The sequence below is a fragment of the Telopea speciosissima genome, chromosome 8 (assembly GCF_018873765.1).
Source record: "Telopea speciosissima isolate NSW1024214 ecotype Mountain lineage chromosome 8, Tspe_v1, whole genome shotgun sequence".
Taxonomy (NCBI): Eukaryota; Viridiplantae; Streptophyta; class Magnoliopsida; order Proteales; family Proteaceae; genus Telopea; species Telopea speciosissima.
This window is the reverse complement of record NC_057923.1, coordinates 55663731-55681593: the sequence shown is the minus strand read 5'-3', so window position 1 is coordinate 55681593 and position 17863 is coordinate 55663731. Positions and strand designations below refer to the sequence as shown.

The following is a 17863-nucleotide window of genomic DNA, read 5'->3' as shown; positions in this document are numbered from 1 at the left end:
GATATTGAATTCAGAAAACCTGTAGCTCAAAGATTTCATTTAGAATTATTGTATTTGGTTTTCTGAGATAGTGAACTCAATAAACCTGTAGCCCAAATACCAGAATATTTATTTAGTTTTTGATGGTTTTGGCTCTTTTAGGCACCGTTGGTCGAGAGAATTCCGGTATCATTTCAACTTACAGTCGAAAGCGGAATTTAGAGGCACGGAAGGATAAGGGGAAAGCAGTTGCTCCCAAAATGCCAGTCAGTTGTCCTCCTGTGGTGAGAGTCAGGAATCTTGGGTACGTCCATTAACACCAGTTTTATATGCTGATGTTTTTTTTTTTTTTTTACTGGTGAATTTCTTTAAATCTGCTGATTCTATTTTATATTTCAATTATGCATGATTAATGTATAAAATTCTGCTATTTCCTTACATTCTGTGTTTGATGCTTTGACGATCTGTATTGACCTTGTAGATATTTGTACAAACTTGTTCTTATGATACAAATGGATGTTTAATACCTCAAATAAACTGATGTAAATCACCATGCCTTGTTGAGTTAGATGACCTATGTCTCGTTCCAATAAGGGTTCCTGCATTGCAGTCTAGCCACAAATGTGGAGACATTTCACGGTTCCATTGCAGTTAGAAATAAGAAGAGAAATGAAAGCCTCTCTCGCCCCAACCCCACTTTTCTTTCAGGTGGCATTATCCATTTGGTGTCCAGTTGGGTTGACAGATTTTCATCAGTACTTTTACTTCAGATAAGAGGAATTTTAAATAATCTTTGTTTAAAACGTTATCAAAAAATTGGTAAAAATAGTCATTGGGCATTCTAACTATAGTAATCAATCTTTCCTCAAACAATAACTTAAGCAGACAATTAGCAGAAAAATAGTCTGTCATTGCTGGGTAGGTTGAAGACCAGATCTAGGCATACTGAGAGCAGGGAACAAAAGTTTCATTAGTTAGAATCAGACAATCTGCAATAAATCGTTCTCCCCCCCCCCCCCCCCCTCCTCTTGACCAAAGAAAGAGCTATTCATAGTTGTCAAGGCAAACCAAGGCATTAGAGGGGCACCCCGCGGAATATAGTATATGTAATATAGCAATGATAATTTTATATAAGGGTTTTTCTTATTGACACCCCTCAAGGTGTCAAATAATTTAGAACTTTACTTTTTTACCCTCTTATTACATCATATTTTTTCCTTCACTAAGAGTAAAACCCCATCTTTCCACATGTGTAATAAAAATTCGTGCAACACTAACATTTTTTAAGAATCACATTCATTTGGGACATAATGGTAAAATTACTATACATTTGGTGGACAAAATGGTACCAAGGTTCTAAATCTCGGTTTCGAGGCCAGTGTCGGTGAAGCCCAAAACCGGGACGTGTCAGATCTTGTTTCGAGGTTTCGACCAAGGGTTTCATTTCGGCCATGCCCAAAACCAAGACAACTTGGGGATTTTGGTCAGTTTTGACCGATATTTAGTTCCATGAATGGTGCTATTACGTTTATCCTCAGAAGTCAACCATAGTTGTCATGGCGTCGCCATGGCGTCCTGGCGCTGGGAGAGGTGGCATATCGAGCTACGCCATGGTGGATGTAAATATATCGTTCGATATGGCTTCCATGGCGTCGCCATGGACGCCATACCACGATATGTTGGCATATCGGTCGATATTTGTACATATAAAAGTTAGATTTAAAATTTTTTTTTTAAAACCATTTAATAGCTTAGATGCTTTTGTATTAATGTCTATTGGAGGTGTAACTTAAAAGTATACACCTGCAATACACATTATCAATTTATCATAAAGTTTAAAAACAATAAACATATTACCCTAATAATTGGGGGGAAATAGAAATCGCAAAAGGCTAAACCGTTCAAGACTTCGAGGTTGAGAGGAGAGAGTCGAGACGGAGGAAGTGAGGAAGAGTTCGTGAGACGAGATTCCGGCAAGCTTCCTGCAACTCTTGGCAGCAGTTCTTCACTCCTTCGAAGTTGCGAACATCTCCGGCAACCTCCAGGACTCCATTCCGGTAAGTTTTTATTATTTTGTAATTTGTATTTTTGTTTAATTTGGTTCTTCTTCCTCCTCCCAGTCCTCTGCAACTCGATTTTTGAGTTCAGTTCTTCTCCTCCCAGCAGTCCTCTTCTTCTTCTAATCTTAACTTCTTCTTCTTCAGTTCTTCTCCTCCCAGCTTCCGGTAATGATTAGTGATTACAGCCAGTAGTAGTAGTATCGTTTTTTTTTTTTTTTCCTTCTTGTCTTGCACAGCCACACATACACAGTTACACACAGAGACAGGGAGAGAGTTGAGAGACAGAAGGGGGGGGGATTTATTTCAGTTAGTACTTAGTAGTCCTCTCGGTTTTTTTATTTTATTTTTTCTCTTTGCTTCTTCGCAACTGCTTGTACAGTGGGAGATAGTCGAGAGACAGAGGGGGGCCTCTCGGTTTTTTTTTTTCTCTCTTTTTTTTTCCTTCTTCGCAACCTCTTTGTTCAGTCTTTGTGAACAGGGACTCAGGGAGATAGTCGAGACTCGAAAGACAGAGGAGAGCCTCTCGGTTAGCCTATCATTTGATTTTTACTATTGCTTTCAATTATTTGATAGGTTAATCTATATTTTCAATTTTTCATACTTTCATATACACTAATGGATATTAGTTACACTTTCATGAATTAAACCATAGTGGCATAGTATATTAGTAGTAGTGTAGTACACTTTCATGTTGATTTTTTATGTTATAGGACATATATTATAGCATACTAAATGACATTAAAAATAGAAAAAATAAAAAATTAAACATGGTCGACATGCTTGGGCGACATGTCGATATATCGACGTGACACCCTTCCACCGACTTGGATCGCCGTGACGCCGTGACAATTATGGTCACAACCCCGTTTGCTCTCTCTCTCTCTCCCTCCCTCTCATACTCTTGCTCTTTAACACTCGCACCCATCAGCACCGGTATCTCAACTGGTACCTTGAGATCTCATAGGTGGGACCTGTTTACAGTGAGTGGCAGTTCCATTTGATTATCTTGCATTTGAACTTTCTACTTGGAAGGATTTCATTTTCGCTCACTTGGTTTTGGGTAGGAGTGTTTCCGGCTCCAACAATTCCGAATACTTGGAAGTAAGTAGTTGACCAGCATCATTCTTCCCAGCGTAAAGAGTATCAACCAGGTAGCATTAAGCAGCATCTTCAACACTTTGACCTCTTCTTTCTGGAAATAGAGTTACTCGCACTTATTACATCTGCTAGAAAATTTCCAAATCTGACAAGAAATAAAGCAAATCTAGTCATTTAACAATACAATCAGGAAAAAAAAAATCTGGAGATAATCCCACTCTCCAGTACCTCTCAATTGTGAACATGGAACTTGAGTTATAATCTCAGTCGTATTTGCAGAAGAATACCTGCAAGTTGTTTACAGTCCAACCTCCTCAGTAAGTATTCGACCTGAACTTCCTTAGTCAAAAGCATGATCCAGTCTCCATAGGGATTTGCAACTAAACTTGGCTTGATTTTGTAAAATGAATCATCTCCAAGCGTCTCCCCATTGTCTCTTATCTACTGCCCATATCTTCTTGATTGTGGCTTCCACAGTCTCATAGGTTAGCAAAGCCAACAGTTGGCCTTTGTCTTGTGCTTTTAATGGCCATAGTTCAAGAACTCACGAGATCTCGACCGAGATCTCTTTTTTTGAGAAATCGAGTTGAGTTGGTATACGAGTTAAAAAAATTACACTTTCTCGGTTGAGATCTTGGGTAACTCGAGATCTCGACCTGAGATCTCTGGTCGACCCAGATCTCGACCCATCTACTTCTTTAAAAGTCACCGAACTCGACAGAACTCGATCGAGTTTTGTCCAAAAGCTGTTTTCTTCCCCATTTGTAGGCTGACTCATTTTAGCTCTGGATTTGAAGTTTTAACCTGCGGGAGAGTAGATTCAGCTGCACATTTGAAGGATTCAGCTACACATCTTCAAGACTATGTGGCACTACTGGGGATTGAGGGAGAGTATATGCAATAGTGCAGCAACACTATGTCATGGGAAGACTATGTGGCACTACTGGGGACTGAATACTGATTCAAACTCAGTTCATGTGATGATAGTTGTAACTTGTAACTTGTAACATTATTAAACAGTTTGATGTATCACTTTAACATTTCTAATGCTTATTTAAGTTGTTTAGCTATTAATTGAATGTTTTGCTTGCTTTCTATTACTAAATTATGTGTAGAGTAGGGTATTTTAGTACGTTGTCGCACACCAACTTAAGGTCCATAATAAAACTCCTATTTGGACTTTGTTTTAGTTAATATTTATGGTTGATTGATTCTAGTAATGAATTAAGAGTTTACAGCATGAAGGAGAAGAGGAAGAAGGAAGAAGAGAGGAAGAAGAAGACAGTTGGAGAGAATCGTGGAAAGTTAGAAGATTCTTCTCCTAACATCCATTTACTTCATTAAGCCATAATTAGGAAATTACAAGGACCTCCCTAGGGAGGTAAAAGAGAAACATAATAAAAGTTACAAAATACAATTCTAAGACATATGACATAGTCATGTACTAAAGTACCCCTAGTACAGACACTCTAACACTCCCCCTCAAGCTGGAGAATAAATGTCATACATTCCCAGCTTGGACAATAAGGTACTGAAGAGACTAGGAATGAGACCCTTGGTGAAGATATCTGCTATTTGATCACCTGTCTTCACAAAGGGAGTACAAATGCACCTAGAATCCAGCTTCTCTTTGATGAAGTGTCGATCAACCTCAATATGTTTGGTTCGATCATGCTGAACCGAATTATGGGCAATGCTTATAGCAGCTTTGTTGTCACAATAAAGTCTCATTGACCCTTCAGTTTCAAAGCTCAAGTCTTGAAGAAGTCTTTTTAACCATATAAGCTCACATACTCCATGAGCCATGGCCCTAAACTCAGCTTCTGCACTGGATCTAGCTACAACTGGTTGTTTCTTGCTCCTCCAGGTAACTAGATTACCACCCACAAAGGTACAGTACCTAGAAGTAGATCTCTTGTCAGAGATTGAGCCAGCCCAGTCAGCATCTGTGTAGCCTTCAATCTGCAAATGGTCATGTCTGGCAAATAAAAGGCCTTTTCCCGGACAGGATTTCAAGTATCTAATGATGCGATACACCGCATCCAAATGTCCACTCCTGGGGGCATGCATGAACTGACTCACCACTCCAACTGCATAAGAGATGTCTGGTCGAGTCAGGGAGAGATAGATGAGTTTCCTAACTAATCTTTGGTACTTGCTTGCATCTAAAAGAGAAGAACCACATTCATCACCAAGCTTATGATTCGGGTCAATGGGAGAAGTTGCCGGTTTACACCCTATCATGCCTGTCTCTTTCAAAAGATCCAAGACAAATTTCCTCTGGCAGATGTTGATTCCTTTCCTTGATCTAGATACTTCAATACCCAAGAAGTATTTTAAGAGTCCAAGGTCTTTGATCTCAAACTGTCTAGCCAAATAAGACTTCAAGCTGTTTATCTCCGCCACATCATTCCCAGTTACCACAATGTCATCAACATAGACAATGAGAGCTGTAACTGTACCATTACCTCTCTTGATAAACAAGGTGTGGTCAGCTTGGCTCTGATAATACCCATTCTTCAAGATGGTTTGTCTAAATCTCTCAAACCAGGCCTTAGGAGACTGCTTGAGGCCATAGAGAGCCTTCTTCAAGAGACACACTTTCCCTTCAGCTGAGGGATACTTAAAACCAGGTGGAGGTTGCATGTACACTTCCTCTGCTAAATCTCCATGAAAAAAATGCATTATTCACATCTAATTGGTACATTGGCCAATCTTTATTGGCTGCCACCGAAAGAAGAACCCTGATTGAGTTATGCTTGGCTACGGGGGCAAAAGTCTCCTGGTAGTCAATGCCATACACCTGACTATACCCTTTTGCAACCAATCTAGCTTTGTACCTCTCCACTGTACCATCGGATCTATACTTAACTGTATAAACCCATCTGCATCCAACTGGAGTTCTCCCCCTGGGAAGATCAACTAGTATCTAAGTATTGTTCTTCTCTAGAGCCACCATTTCCTTAATCATTGCTTGCATCCATTTTGGATCAGATAAGGCCTCTGTGACATTTTTGGGAATAGAAGAAGACTCAAGGGTAGTGGAAAAAACAATACCTGTAGGAGAAATGGAGTCATAGGAAATAAACTGGGCTATGGGTTTAGTATAGGCTCCCTTCCCCTTTCTCATAGCAATGGGAAGATCTAATTCAGAAGGAGAGAAATTACCTGACTGAGGAGGATGAGACTGAGTATGTGGATCCAAAGAGGGGTTTCGGCAGGATTGCTTATACTATGATTGCTTCCCTTTTTCCTTCAACAAACATTCACCTCTTGTGAATACACCATCTTCTTTGAATTTTATTCCCTTGTATTCTTTTTTTCTGCTAGCATCACCACCGCTACTAGCATCAATATCAACAACATCTACTTCTTTGTACTTTCCAATATCAAATAGGAATGGGGAAGTGGAGATAGGCAAGGGAGACAGAAAGGGAATGACATCAGCATTCTGTTCACTGCTAGTACTCTCCCCCTGAACAGAATGTTGAGGGGAAGAAAAATAAGGGATAGACTCAAAGAAGGTGACATCTTTGGAGAGAAGTCGCCTTCGGGAAGGAGGATGATAGCACTTATACCCTTTGGTGGAATCAGAGTAGCCCAAGAAGATGCACTTGAGAGCTTTAGGATCGAGCTTGGTATGGGCTGATTTGTTGACATGAACATAACAAACACAACTAAAGACTCTCGGAGGCAAGGAAAAAACTGAGGTTTGAGGAGAAAGAAGAGCCAGTGGAGAGTTGGAGCCAAGAAGTGGAGTTGGCATCTGGTTAATAAGAAATGCAGCGGTAAGAAGTGCATCCGACCAAAAGGTCTTAGGCACATGCATACCAAAGAGAAGACCCCTGGTGATCTCCAGCAAATGGCGATTTTTGCGCTCAGCCACCCCATTTTGTTGTGGGGTGTCAACACAAGCCAGTTGATGGAGGATGCCATTATCAGTAAAGAACTGTTGGAGCCCCCCATACATGTACTCACCCCCCTTATCAGACCGAACAATTTGAATGCGGGTACCAAACTGAGTACTAATAAGGTGATAAAAATCCTTCAAAGCATCACAAACATCACTCTTTTATTTCAACAAAACAGTCCAAGTAGACCGAGAATAGTCATCCACAAATGAAACAAAGTAACGAAATTCAGATAAAGAAGTAATAGGGGAAGGCCCCCAAACATCAGTATGAACAAGAGAAAAAGGTGTAGTAGATTTATTACCACGATAAGGATAAGATGTGCGACAGTGTTTAGCAAAAATACAAGATTCATACTGAAAAACATAAGATGAAGGAAAAGAAGTAAACAAATGGGGTAACTGTCTCCTCATAACAACAAAAGAGGGATGACCCAAATGCTGATGCCAAAGCATTACAGACTCCAAAGTACTACGGTCACTCCGACCACAAACATAAGCTGCAGCAGTAGATTGGGCAGGTAACCATGGTTCAAGAAGATAGAGTCCTCCTTTCTCAATCCCACTGCCAATAACCCTCTTTGTCTCCAAATCCTGAAAGACACAATAGGAAGGAAAGAAAGTAACACAACAATGTAAGGATTTGGTTAGGTGACTCACTGATAATAGGTTAATAGCAAAATCAGAAACATGAAGGACAGACTCAAGGGAAATAAAAGGAGTAACTCGCACATTACCTTTACCAAAGACAGAAGAAAGGGAACCATCAGCAACCCTTACCTTGTCCCGGCCAGAGCAAATGGAGTAGGAATCATAGTACTGGGACATACCAGTCATGTGGTCAGAAACTCCAGAGTCAATAATCCAAGCGGGTGCAGTAGAAGGAGTAGACGAGACCTGCAGAGCTGAAGCAGAAGTAGCTGACCCTCCAAGGTGAGACATGAGCCGGCGGAGGGCGGCAATGTCATCCTGTGACAGAGAATCAGGAGCAGACTGGAGTCTAGATGTCTCAGACTCGGATGTCACAGAGTGAGCCCGAGCCCCCCCCACACTTGCCTCCACGGGCACTAGAGGAACCACTACGCATACTAAGGGGCTGCCCATGAAGATCCCAACACCTGTCCTTGGTGTGTCCAAGCTTGCCACAATGATCACATTTGTACCTCTCACGGTGATCTCCACGAGTTGGCCCTTGGCCTCTTCCTCCACTTCTCCAGTCTCTGTGGGAACTAGAAACAAGACCAGTTCTCTCTGTTGATGGTGTAACATCCATAGTTGTTCTCCTGGTTTCCTCACTCTGCAAGTAGCTGCACACGTCATCCAGAGATGGAAAGGGAGATCTCCTTAGGATTTGCAAGTGAAGAGGCTCATATTCTGGGTTAAGACCACCCAGCAAAATAAGGACTCTTTCCTTTTCACAGTTCCTGTAGACCATTGCCTCATCCTCAGAATTGGACAGGTGGATATTGTTATAGTGATCATACTCCTCCCACAAACTGATAATAGTGTTGTAGTAGTCAGATATGCTCCTATCGCCCTGTTTCATATGAATGATTTTTTGAAGGATTTGATACACTTTAGTTGCATCACCAACTCTATCATAAATCTTGGAGGCATTGTCCCAGATATCCTTCGCAGTCTCCTTGCTCATAAACCTCCTACCTATCTCAGGTTTCATGGAGAATATCAGCCAAGTCATAACAGTGGAGTTCTTAGTCTCCCACTGGACATAGCCTGTATTAGTGGTAGCAGGAGCCTTGATAGATCCAGTAACGTATCCCAATTTCCCCCTACTGCGGAGGGACAACTTCACAGAACGGGACCAATCCAAGTAGTTGGTATGGTCCAATTTCACAACGGATATTTGGGTGTTGGGATTGTCAAAAGAGGCCATAATTGGGGCACCACTGGCCGGAATTGGTCCACTGACCTCAGAATCAGCCCCAGACACCGTAGACATACTGCCAAACAACTCAGGGGAATGCAAAATAGAGCCTTGTATAAATGGGGAGACACCTCAACCCAACCACAGCAAGGAGAACAGCAAGCAACAGGCAAGCCAAGAGCATAAAAAAAAAAGAAACACAAACTATATGTTTCCACAAACCAAACAACAGCAGCACATATCATCCAAGGCCATAACACTACTCAAATCTGCCACTCACAACAATTAAGAACCACACAAGACAGCACATCCCCAACAAGGTCTTCAACAGAAAAAAAAAGAGAAAATACCCTGCTGGCAGTATCGTGGATGACAGAGTAGAGATCTCAAACCTGCTTCATATAGCAATCAACACCTTATGAGCCTTAAAGAGGACCTCATGGCGACTCAAAAAGTCCCAGCCCCAAAGCAAATCAAGCTGCCAAGAGGCAGAATCAAAGTCACGTTATAAATATACCATGTCTCGTGACTCTCGAACAGAGAAAAGAAACCCACTGGCGGAAAAAAACTGGGCAGCAAAATTTGGAGCAGCACTCCTCGAGCTGCTTCTCTCTTCAACCGACTGTTGGAGGGGTTGAAAGGACACCCCTGGGCGATCCAAATGCACCACACCTCATCCCAAAAGGTTGAGAGATGAGGGAGAAGCGAAAAAAAGTTGCAGAGGCTGGCGGTAAAATGGTGCAGCTGCTGGAGCTTCAACTCTGCTTCATCAACATCTGCAGTCCCTCCATTCTATATTGAATCAAAGAGTGGAACTCCAAAGGGATGTATTGCTTCACATGGTACAGCCCCTAATGGACCCTGAAGAGAAGAAGGGTTCCAAAGAGAGGTAGAAGAAACAAGGCAGACCCTAGCCGACTCTCAAACCAGAGGACCTTGATGCTTTGATACCAAGTTAATATTTATGGTTGATTGATTCTAGTAATGAATAAAGAGTTTACAGCATGAAGGAGAAGAGGAAGAAGGAAGAAGAGAGGAAGAAGAAGACACTTGGAGAGAATCGTGAAAAGTTAGAAGATTCTTCTCCTAACATCCATTTACTTCATTAAGCCATAATTAGGAAATTACAAGGACCTCCCTAGGGAGGTAAAAGAGAAACATAATAAAAGTTACAAAATACAACTCTAAGACATATGACATAGTCATGTACTAAAGTACCCCTAGTACATACATTCTAACAGTTTTTGCAAAATCTGATAATGCCATTGTGTTTAAATGGCCTAAAATAGGTTGAATACCAAATTTCAAACCCAAACTAGGTCTAAAACCCATCGAGTTGAGGTTTCGAGTTGAAAAAAAAAAAAAATGCACCAACTCGACCGAGATCTCGGTTTTTCCCAGGGTCAAGTTGGGGTTGAGTTCCAAGTTTTAGTACCTTGTTAATGGCAGCCGAATGTGATGCTAGTGATATGTCTAATGGAATGCCAAAAAGAGCAAAATAGAGAATTTTTCATGGGAAGGAGACAATGAAAGGTAAGTTATACAGCCTAACCAAACATCAGAAAAACAATTTTTTCTTTTCTTTTCATTTCTATCTAATTCTATCCAAAAAAGCACAGCCGTGAATATTGATTTCAACCAATCATAAAGAGACTCTTTTAAGTTCTTTTTGGTTTAAAATCCCAACTACATGTGTGCTGCATGGTAAATATATGCTTGTATTTTTGCTTTTGGAGGAACTGCAGTAAACATGTACTGTATCATTGCCATACACATTTTCTTGCGTTGGATTTTTGAAAAGTATTATTGCCATCTAGCCCGTTAAATACCTGTACGTATTGGGAGTTTGGACCCCTTTTTTTGTCGTTCCCAAATTTACTATGGTGTCATCAAGGCGTCGCTGAGGTGTATCATTGAAGTACACACGCATATGATCCTCAAAGAAGGATTGTGGTGTATGAACCCTCGGTGGTCCTCTATTCATGAACAGTTGAATATTATTGGCGGTAGACTGAGCTGGATGTCCTGCCTCACCTTCAGGAGGGCAAAACTGCCTTGGATACTATGCTCTACTGCAGTTTATTGGTCAGCAATACTCATTTGTTCTGTAGTCAACTGCTGTAATATATTCGATTATAGGGATAAGGAGGCTGATCTGGAGTCCTTGTATTGTTCTATGCCATGAGTTCTGATACCACTTAATGTGGTTCTGACATCTAAGATCAGTCACCAAATCAACAGGACCGACCCAGAGTGTAGAGGTCTATATTCAAGAGAACTACTATAACAACAAACAGCAAACAAGACCTGTGGTCCTCCTTAGGCTTAGAATAAATCCTGAAAATATCAGCAAGGTCCAAGGGTTGGATCTGCTTATATGGACAGTTCCTTGTATAACTAGGAAACCTCAAAATCAGCCAAACAACAGATCTTTTGAATGGTCAGATATCAGATTCAATATCAGCAAGCCAAAATATACCTCCACTACTGAAATCAGGGTTTACAGAAACTTAAAGAACAGAACTTGATATTGCACCAAAATAGGAGGAGCTAATAAATCTCCTACCAGATTAGGAAATTAAGATGCAATCAGCAAGTTGCAGTCTTAACAACCGGAAAACAGTAGAGTATATGAAGTGAGATACAAAATCAGACCTGTAGTTCCTTGTTTCTAGAAATCCCAGATTGAGAGGAGAGTTAAACTGCTGGAGATATGCAGGTTCTACCACAGTTTAATGCGCCACAGTTGCTATATTCTTGAAAAAACTTAACAATGAAAAAGCTAGAGAGAAGAGACCTGGGCTTTCCCGCTGGAAGGTTTGATTGGATTCACCACCAATCGGTTACCTTGATTCATGATAAGGAGGGCACTGTATTATCACAGCAGACGGCTTCGATCGGTAAACTTTCTGTTAACAGATTTAGAATTAGAGTAAGGCTTGGATGATTAATGATCACCCCAAGCTCTTTATTTATATCATTGAGAATAGAGGACAAAATTACAAATAAGCAATGTGGGACTAAAACCCACATAATAGAAACATAAAAGAAACAAGAAAAGTGTCTAGAATTCCCCTACGGTTCTAACACTCTCCCTCAAGTTGGACCAAATATGTCAATCATGCCCAACTTGACTAGATTAGGATGGAACAACTTCCCAGATAATCCCTTGGTGAAAATATCAGCAACCTAATCAGTAGACTTCACAAAGGGAATACAAATCAACCCTTCTTCCAACTTCTCCTTAATGAAATGCCTGTCTATTTCAACATGCTTGTTGCGATCATGCAGTACCGGGTTGTGTGCAATGCTGATTGCAGCTTTGTTATCGCAGTACAACATCATAGGAAGATGAACAGGAACTCCAAGGTCTTGTAGCAAGCCTTTCAGCCAAAGTAACTCACAAATGCCTTGTGCCATAGCACGAAACTCTGCTTCAACACTAGAACGAGACACCACATTCTGCTTCTTGCTACGCCAGGTTACAATATTGCCTCCTACAAAAGAACAATACCTAGAGATAGACTTTCGATCTGTAGAACCAGCCCAGTCAGCATCAATATATGCCTCTATCCGTAGGTGACCATGAGGAGACAAAAGAATGCCTTTTCCAGGAGCTGACTTCAAGTAGCGAAGAATCCGAAGAACAACCTCCATATGAGAAGAATAGGGGTCATGCATGAATTGACTCACAGTACTCATAACAACAACAATATCTGGACGTGTGTGAGAGAGATAAATCAGCTTCCCCACTAGTCTTTGGTACCGGCCTTTATCAACAGGTTCACCCTCCTTTTCTTTGAGACAGACAATAGCCTCTATAGGAGTATCTGAAGGATGACACCCTAACAAACCAGTTTCAGCCAACAAGTCTAGGACATACTTCCTTTGGGAGAGAAAGATGCCTTTGGAAGATCTGGCAACCTCAATCCCAAGAAAATACTGTAACTTCCCTAGATCTTTAATCTCGAACTCCTGCCCAAGAAACTTCTTCAACCGGTTGATCTCATCACCATCATTGCCAGTAACCACAATGTCATCCACATAGACTATAAGAACAGTGAGTTTTTCACCAGCCCTCTTTATAAAGAGAGTGTGATCAACATTACTCTGCTTATAGCCCACAGAAATCATGGCTTTGTGAAACCGACCAAACCATGCTTAAGATGACTGCTTTAGCCCATAAAGTGCTCGCTTCAACTTACACACTTTACATTGATTACTGTCACAAGAAAACCCTGGTGGAATATCCGTGTACACCTCCTCACCAAGCTCTCCATTTAAGAAGGTATTTTTCACATCCAGCTGTTGTAGATCCCATCCAAGATTGACTGCACAAGATAGTAAAACCCGAGCTGTATTCAACTTTGCAACAGGGGCAAAGGTCTCCTGGTAGTCAATCCCATATGTCTGAGCGAAGCCCTTTGCAACCAAACATGCCTTATATCGATCCACAGTCCCATCAACCTTCTGTTTGACCACAGACACCCACTTACATCCCACTAGTTTTTTCCCTGGAGAAAGGACTACAAGATCCCAAGTATTATTCCTTTTTAAAGCACTCATTTCTTCCAACATAGTTGCCTTCCACTTTCCATCTGTATAAGCTTCCTGCCAATTTCTAGGAATAGAAACAGAAGAAAGAGAGGACACAAATGCACGAAAAGACGGAGAAAGAGAACTATAAGAAACAAAACGAGAAATTGGATACAGGGTGCAAGTCCTAGTACCTTTGCGATGAGCAATAGGTAGGTCGTAAGGAGTGGTCTCACCAGGAGGAGAAGGAGCTGGATCCTAAGCCGGCAATTGGATAGGGATTGGTGCCACAGTGGATTGTTGTTGCCCTTTTTTGGAACATCTCTTTGTGTAGGTGATGGTATTAGATTTGTCAATCCTCTTCTGAAAGTCACTGATGGTTCTCTGGACTAGAGTCAACTCCCCCTGACTAGGAATATCACCACCATTATTTTCGACAAGCTCCTCCTGTAAAGGAACCCCTTCAGATGAGGGGGCAGCAGGCAAAGGAGATGGTGCAGCAGTCATAGGAGATGGGGCAGTAGCCATAGGAGATGGGGCAGCAGCTATAGGCGAAACTTCAAGGGGAGGAAACACAGATGGAAAGTGGTCCGACCAAACAGTGAGATTTCGTGTCCTTGGCATAGCACACACAACCAAACACCTTAGGAGGAACCACAAAGATGGAACTCCCATGTAAAATATCAGCCGGACTGCGGGAGTCAAGAACACGGGAAGGCAACCGATTAATGAGATAGGTTGCAGTGAGAACAACATCCCCCCAATATTGGGAGGGAACATGGAGCGAAAACATCAACGCCCTGGCCATTTCCAACAAGTGGCGGTTCTTCCTTTCAGCCACACCATTTTGGGCTGGGGTATCAACACAACTAGTCTGATGAATAATTCCTTGATCAGCAAAATACTTTTGAAATTGAGTTTCCCGATACTCGGTGCCATTATCACTTCTCAAAACCTTAAGAGGAGCCTGGAACTGAGTTTGAACCATTTTATAAAAATGATGAAAATAGGAATAAACTTGACTTTTTGTGTGCATAAGATAAACCCATGTGTGTCTGGAATGACAATCGATAAAAGAAACAAACCAACGATGACCAGAAAGAGAAGTCTTACTACTAGGACCCCAAACATCAGAATGTACCAATTGAAAAAGTAAAGAACTCCTTTTATTTGAAATGGAATAAGTTAAACGTGTCTGTTTGGCCAGAACACAAGCCTCACAAAAAAAATCGGTCTTAACACATTTTTTGACCAAAGTAGGAAATAAAGATGCTAAAATCCCTAATGGAGGATGACCTAATCTAGAGTGCCACTGGTAAATTTCAGAAGAGACTAAGGAGTTCTGATGTGGAGATGGTAATGGGGGTGGAGTGAGACGACCATCATCAAGTAGATACAAGCCACCATGCACTTTACCCAATCCAATCGTCTTCCCGGAGACCAGATCCTAAAAAACACAATGTGAAGGAAAAAAGGTTACTTTGTAGTTAAGGTCACGAGTAATACTACTAATAGAAAGAAGGTTAGTAGTAAAATTTGGAATATGCAAAACAGAAGACAAAGAAAGAGAGGAAGTGCAGTTGATGATTCCTTTTTCAGAGATGGAAGAAAGGGAACCATCAACTACTTTGACTTTGTCTTTCCCAGAAGTGGGAGAATAACGATGGAATAAACTAGAGGATCCAGTCATGTGATCTGTAGCTCCAGAATCAATGATCCAATGATGGAAAGCTACAAAAGCACAGTGACCACCAAATAAAATACCTGACTGAGCAAAGTTTGAACCTGAAGGAGAAGGTGAATTAGCAGTAGCTGATGTAGTAGAGGCAGCAGCAGCAGAAGACTTGAGCACACGTAGGAATGCCAATAGATCCTCCTGAGATAGGCCAGTGTTAGTAGTAAGAGTTGTAGCCACAGACTCAGAGTGATTGGCCTTCTTGTTTGGTTTCTTCTTGGCAGCCCGTTTGGCTTCAAAGTCAGCTAGTTTCTCATGAAGATTCCAACATTTGTACTTGGTGTGGTAGGGCTTATTACAATGCTCACAAGTGACAATGCCCTTGGTAGAACCATCACCAGAAGGGGGGATCCAGCAATCAGGGGAATAGCCGTGGAAGCAGTCTGGAGAGCAATCTCTCAGTAGGTGGAGGATGGAGCATGGCAGCCCTACGGTTCTCTTCAGAGGAGACCAAAGCATAGGATTGTTCAAGTTTGGGAAAAGGAGAGTGCCCAACACTTGAACTCTAATCTGATCATAATCCACATTTTAACCAGCCAAGAAGTCATACACCCGTATCTTATCCATAGTTCTAAAACTCGTCTCGACTCGGCGAGATCTTAGCGAGTTTCTCTGTTTTCTGAGAAACTGAGACAAGATGGTATACGGTACATAAAAGTGCAATATCTTGCCGAGATCTCGGATCTTGGGTCGAGATCTTGGGTTGACCCATGGAAATGACCCTTCTACTATGTATTTACTTACCTAACTTGACAAAACTCAACATTCTCGGCGAGATCTCGGGTTGACCCATGGAAATGACCCATCTACTATGTATTTACTTACCTAACTCGATAGAACTCTTATATGCTTGCTGTGGAGCACTATATGCAACATTACAACAACACTATGTCATGGGAAGACTATGTGACACTAGCGGGGACGGAATACTTGATTCAAAGTCATTTTATGTGATGATAGTTGTAACACTGTTAAACAGTTTGATGTATCACTTTAACATTTCTAATTCTTATTTAAGTTGTTTAGCTATTAATTGAATGTTTTGCTTGCTTTCTATTACTAAATTATGTGTAGAGTAGGGTATTTTAGTACGTCATCGCCTACCAATCTATGGTTCGAATTGAAACTCATATTTGGACTTTGTTTTTGCAAAATTTGATAGTGCCATTGTGTTTAAATGGCGTAAAATAGGCTTAATACCAAGTTTCAGACCCAAACTAGGTCTAAAACCCACCGAGTTGAGGCTTCGAGTCGGAAAAAAAAAATGCACCAACTCGGCAAGATCTTGACTCGACTCGGTTTTTCCATGTGTCGAGTTGGTACTGAGACCCGAGTTTTAGTACCTTGATCTTATCAACATGCTTCTTGTAAGAGGCAATATCACCAAGAGTAGAAGGATGATAATCAGAAAAATGGTCCAACTGTTGCCAAAGGCTGCGAAGAGTAGCATAGTACTTGGAGACAGTCAATTCCCCCTGAGTGGTATGAAGGACTTTCTTCCGGAGTTCATATACTTGGGCATCATTGCCAAGCTGTCCATATGTTTCCTTACAGGCAGACCATACCTGGGCAGCATTATCAAGAAGAAGAAATCCACCCACAAGGTCTGATTGCATGGAGCCAATCAGATAAGACATGAGAATACCATTATTGGAGATCCACCTGGTCAGAGAAGGGCCAGCTTCAGTTGGCATGACACTAGTGCCATCAATATGGCCAGTAAGCCAACGGCCAGCAATGGCAAAGTAGGCAGAGCGAGACCATATCAAGTAATTGCTCCCATCCAGTTTGATAGGATTAGGAAGAAGATCACGGGTGTCTTTCCTACTGTACCCATTATCAGTAGAAGTACCAGTAGAGACTTCAGAGTCACCCATAAGTGCAGCAGAAAAATCAAATAGCAGAGAGGGGCTGTTGTGAAGGAAACCCCAACAAATACTTCAAGAGAATGGCCAGATATTGGTGGAGAGACTTTTGGTATGATAATAATAAGTGTCTCCAAAAAGCAGCAGCAACAGAGGCTCAAATCCCTGAGATTGATTTTTTCAGGGTTTTGAAAAAACCCCTGATTGTGGTGAGATCGATGTAGGGAGAGAAGCCCGCAAAAAAACACTGGATTGAGCTGAAACTTGGCTCGAGTGTGGGTCTAGAAGGGCCTGAGCACTCCTCCAAATATCAGCCCCAGCAGAGGACAACAGCTCCTATATCGATATTTGTCAAAGTTTTGAAAAAAACCCTGTTTTTGGAGAAATTGATCTAAGAGGTCTTCAAGGCAGATCTGAGGTAGGAAAAATATTCAACAAAGGAGCCTGCTGCAGTTCTTGATCTTCAATAAGGGAGATTGGTTCCTTATACTTGAGGTGGAATCAATCCAAATATGTGAAGCTTCAAATATCGCAGCCAAGGTATTGTAGATATCGAAAAGATTTATTTTACCATGGAATGAGGTGAGAAAGGGCAGCAGCTGGATCTATGGATCACCTCATCAGTGCAGAAAACAAAAGAAGAAAAGAGAGAAGAGAAGAGGAGATCGAGAGAGAGAGAGAGAGAGAGAAGAGAAAGAAGAAGCTGAAATTAGAAGGTAGGGGACCCTAATTCGAAACCTGCTTTGATGCCATGTTAACAGATTTAGAATGAGTAAGGCTTGGATGATTAATGAT

General features: G+C 41.4%; 1 protein-coding gene across 3 annotated transcripts in view; it reads left to right on the top strand.

The window, feature by feature from the left end:
- Window positions 1–17863, top strand: part of LOC122638257 — a 39368-nt gene that overhangs the window by 563 nt on the left and 20942 nt on the right. For all 3 annotated transcript variants that reach the window (XR_006329391.1, XM_043831129.1, XM_043831128.1), the window contains exon 2: window positions 142–283. Coding sequence is in view for 2 of the 3 variants with exons in the window: in XM_043831129.1 (XP_043687064.1) it covers window positions 142–283 (142 nt within the window). In the remaining variant the exon portion in view is untranslated. The remainder of the gene's footprint in view (window positions 1–141; window positions 284–17863) is intronic.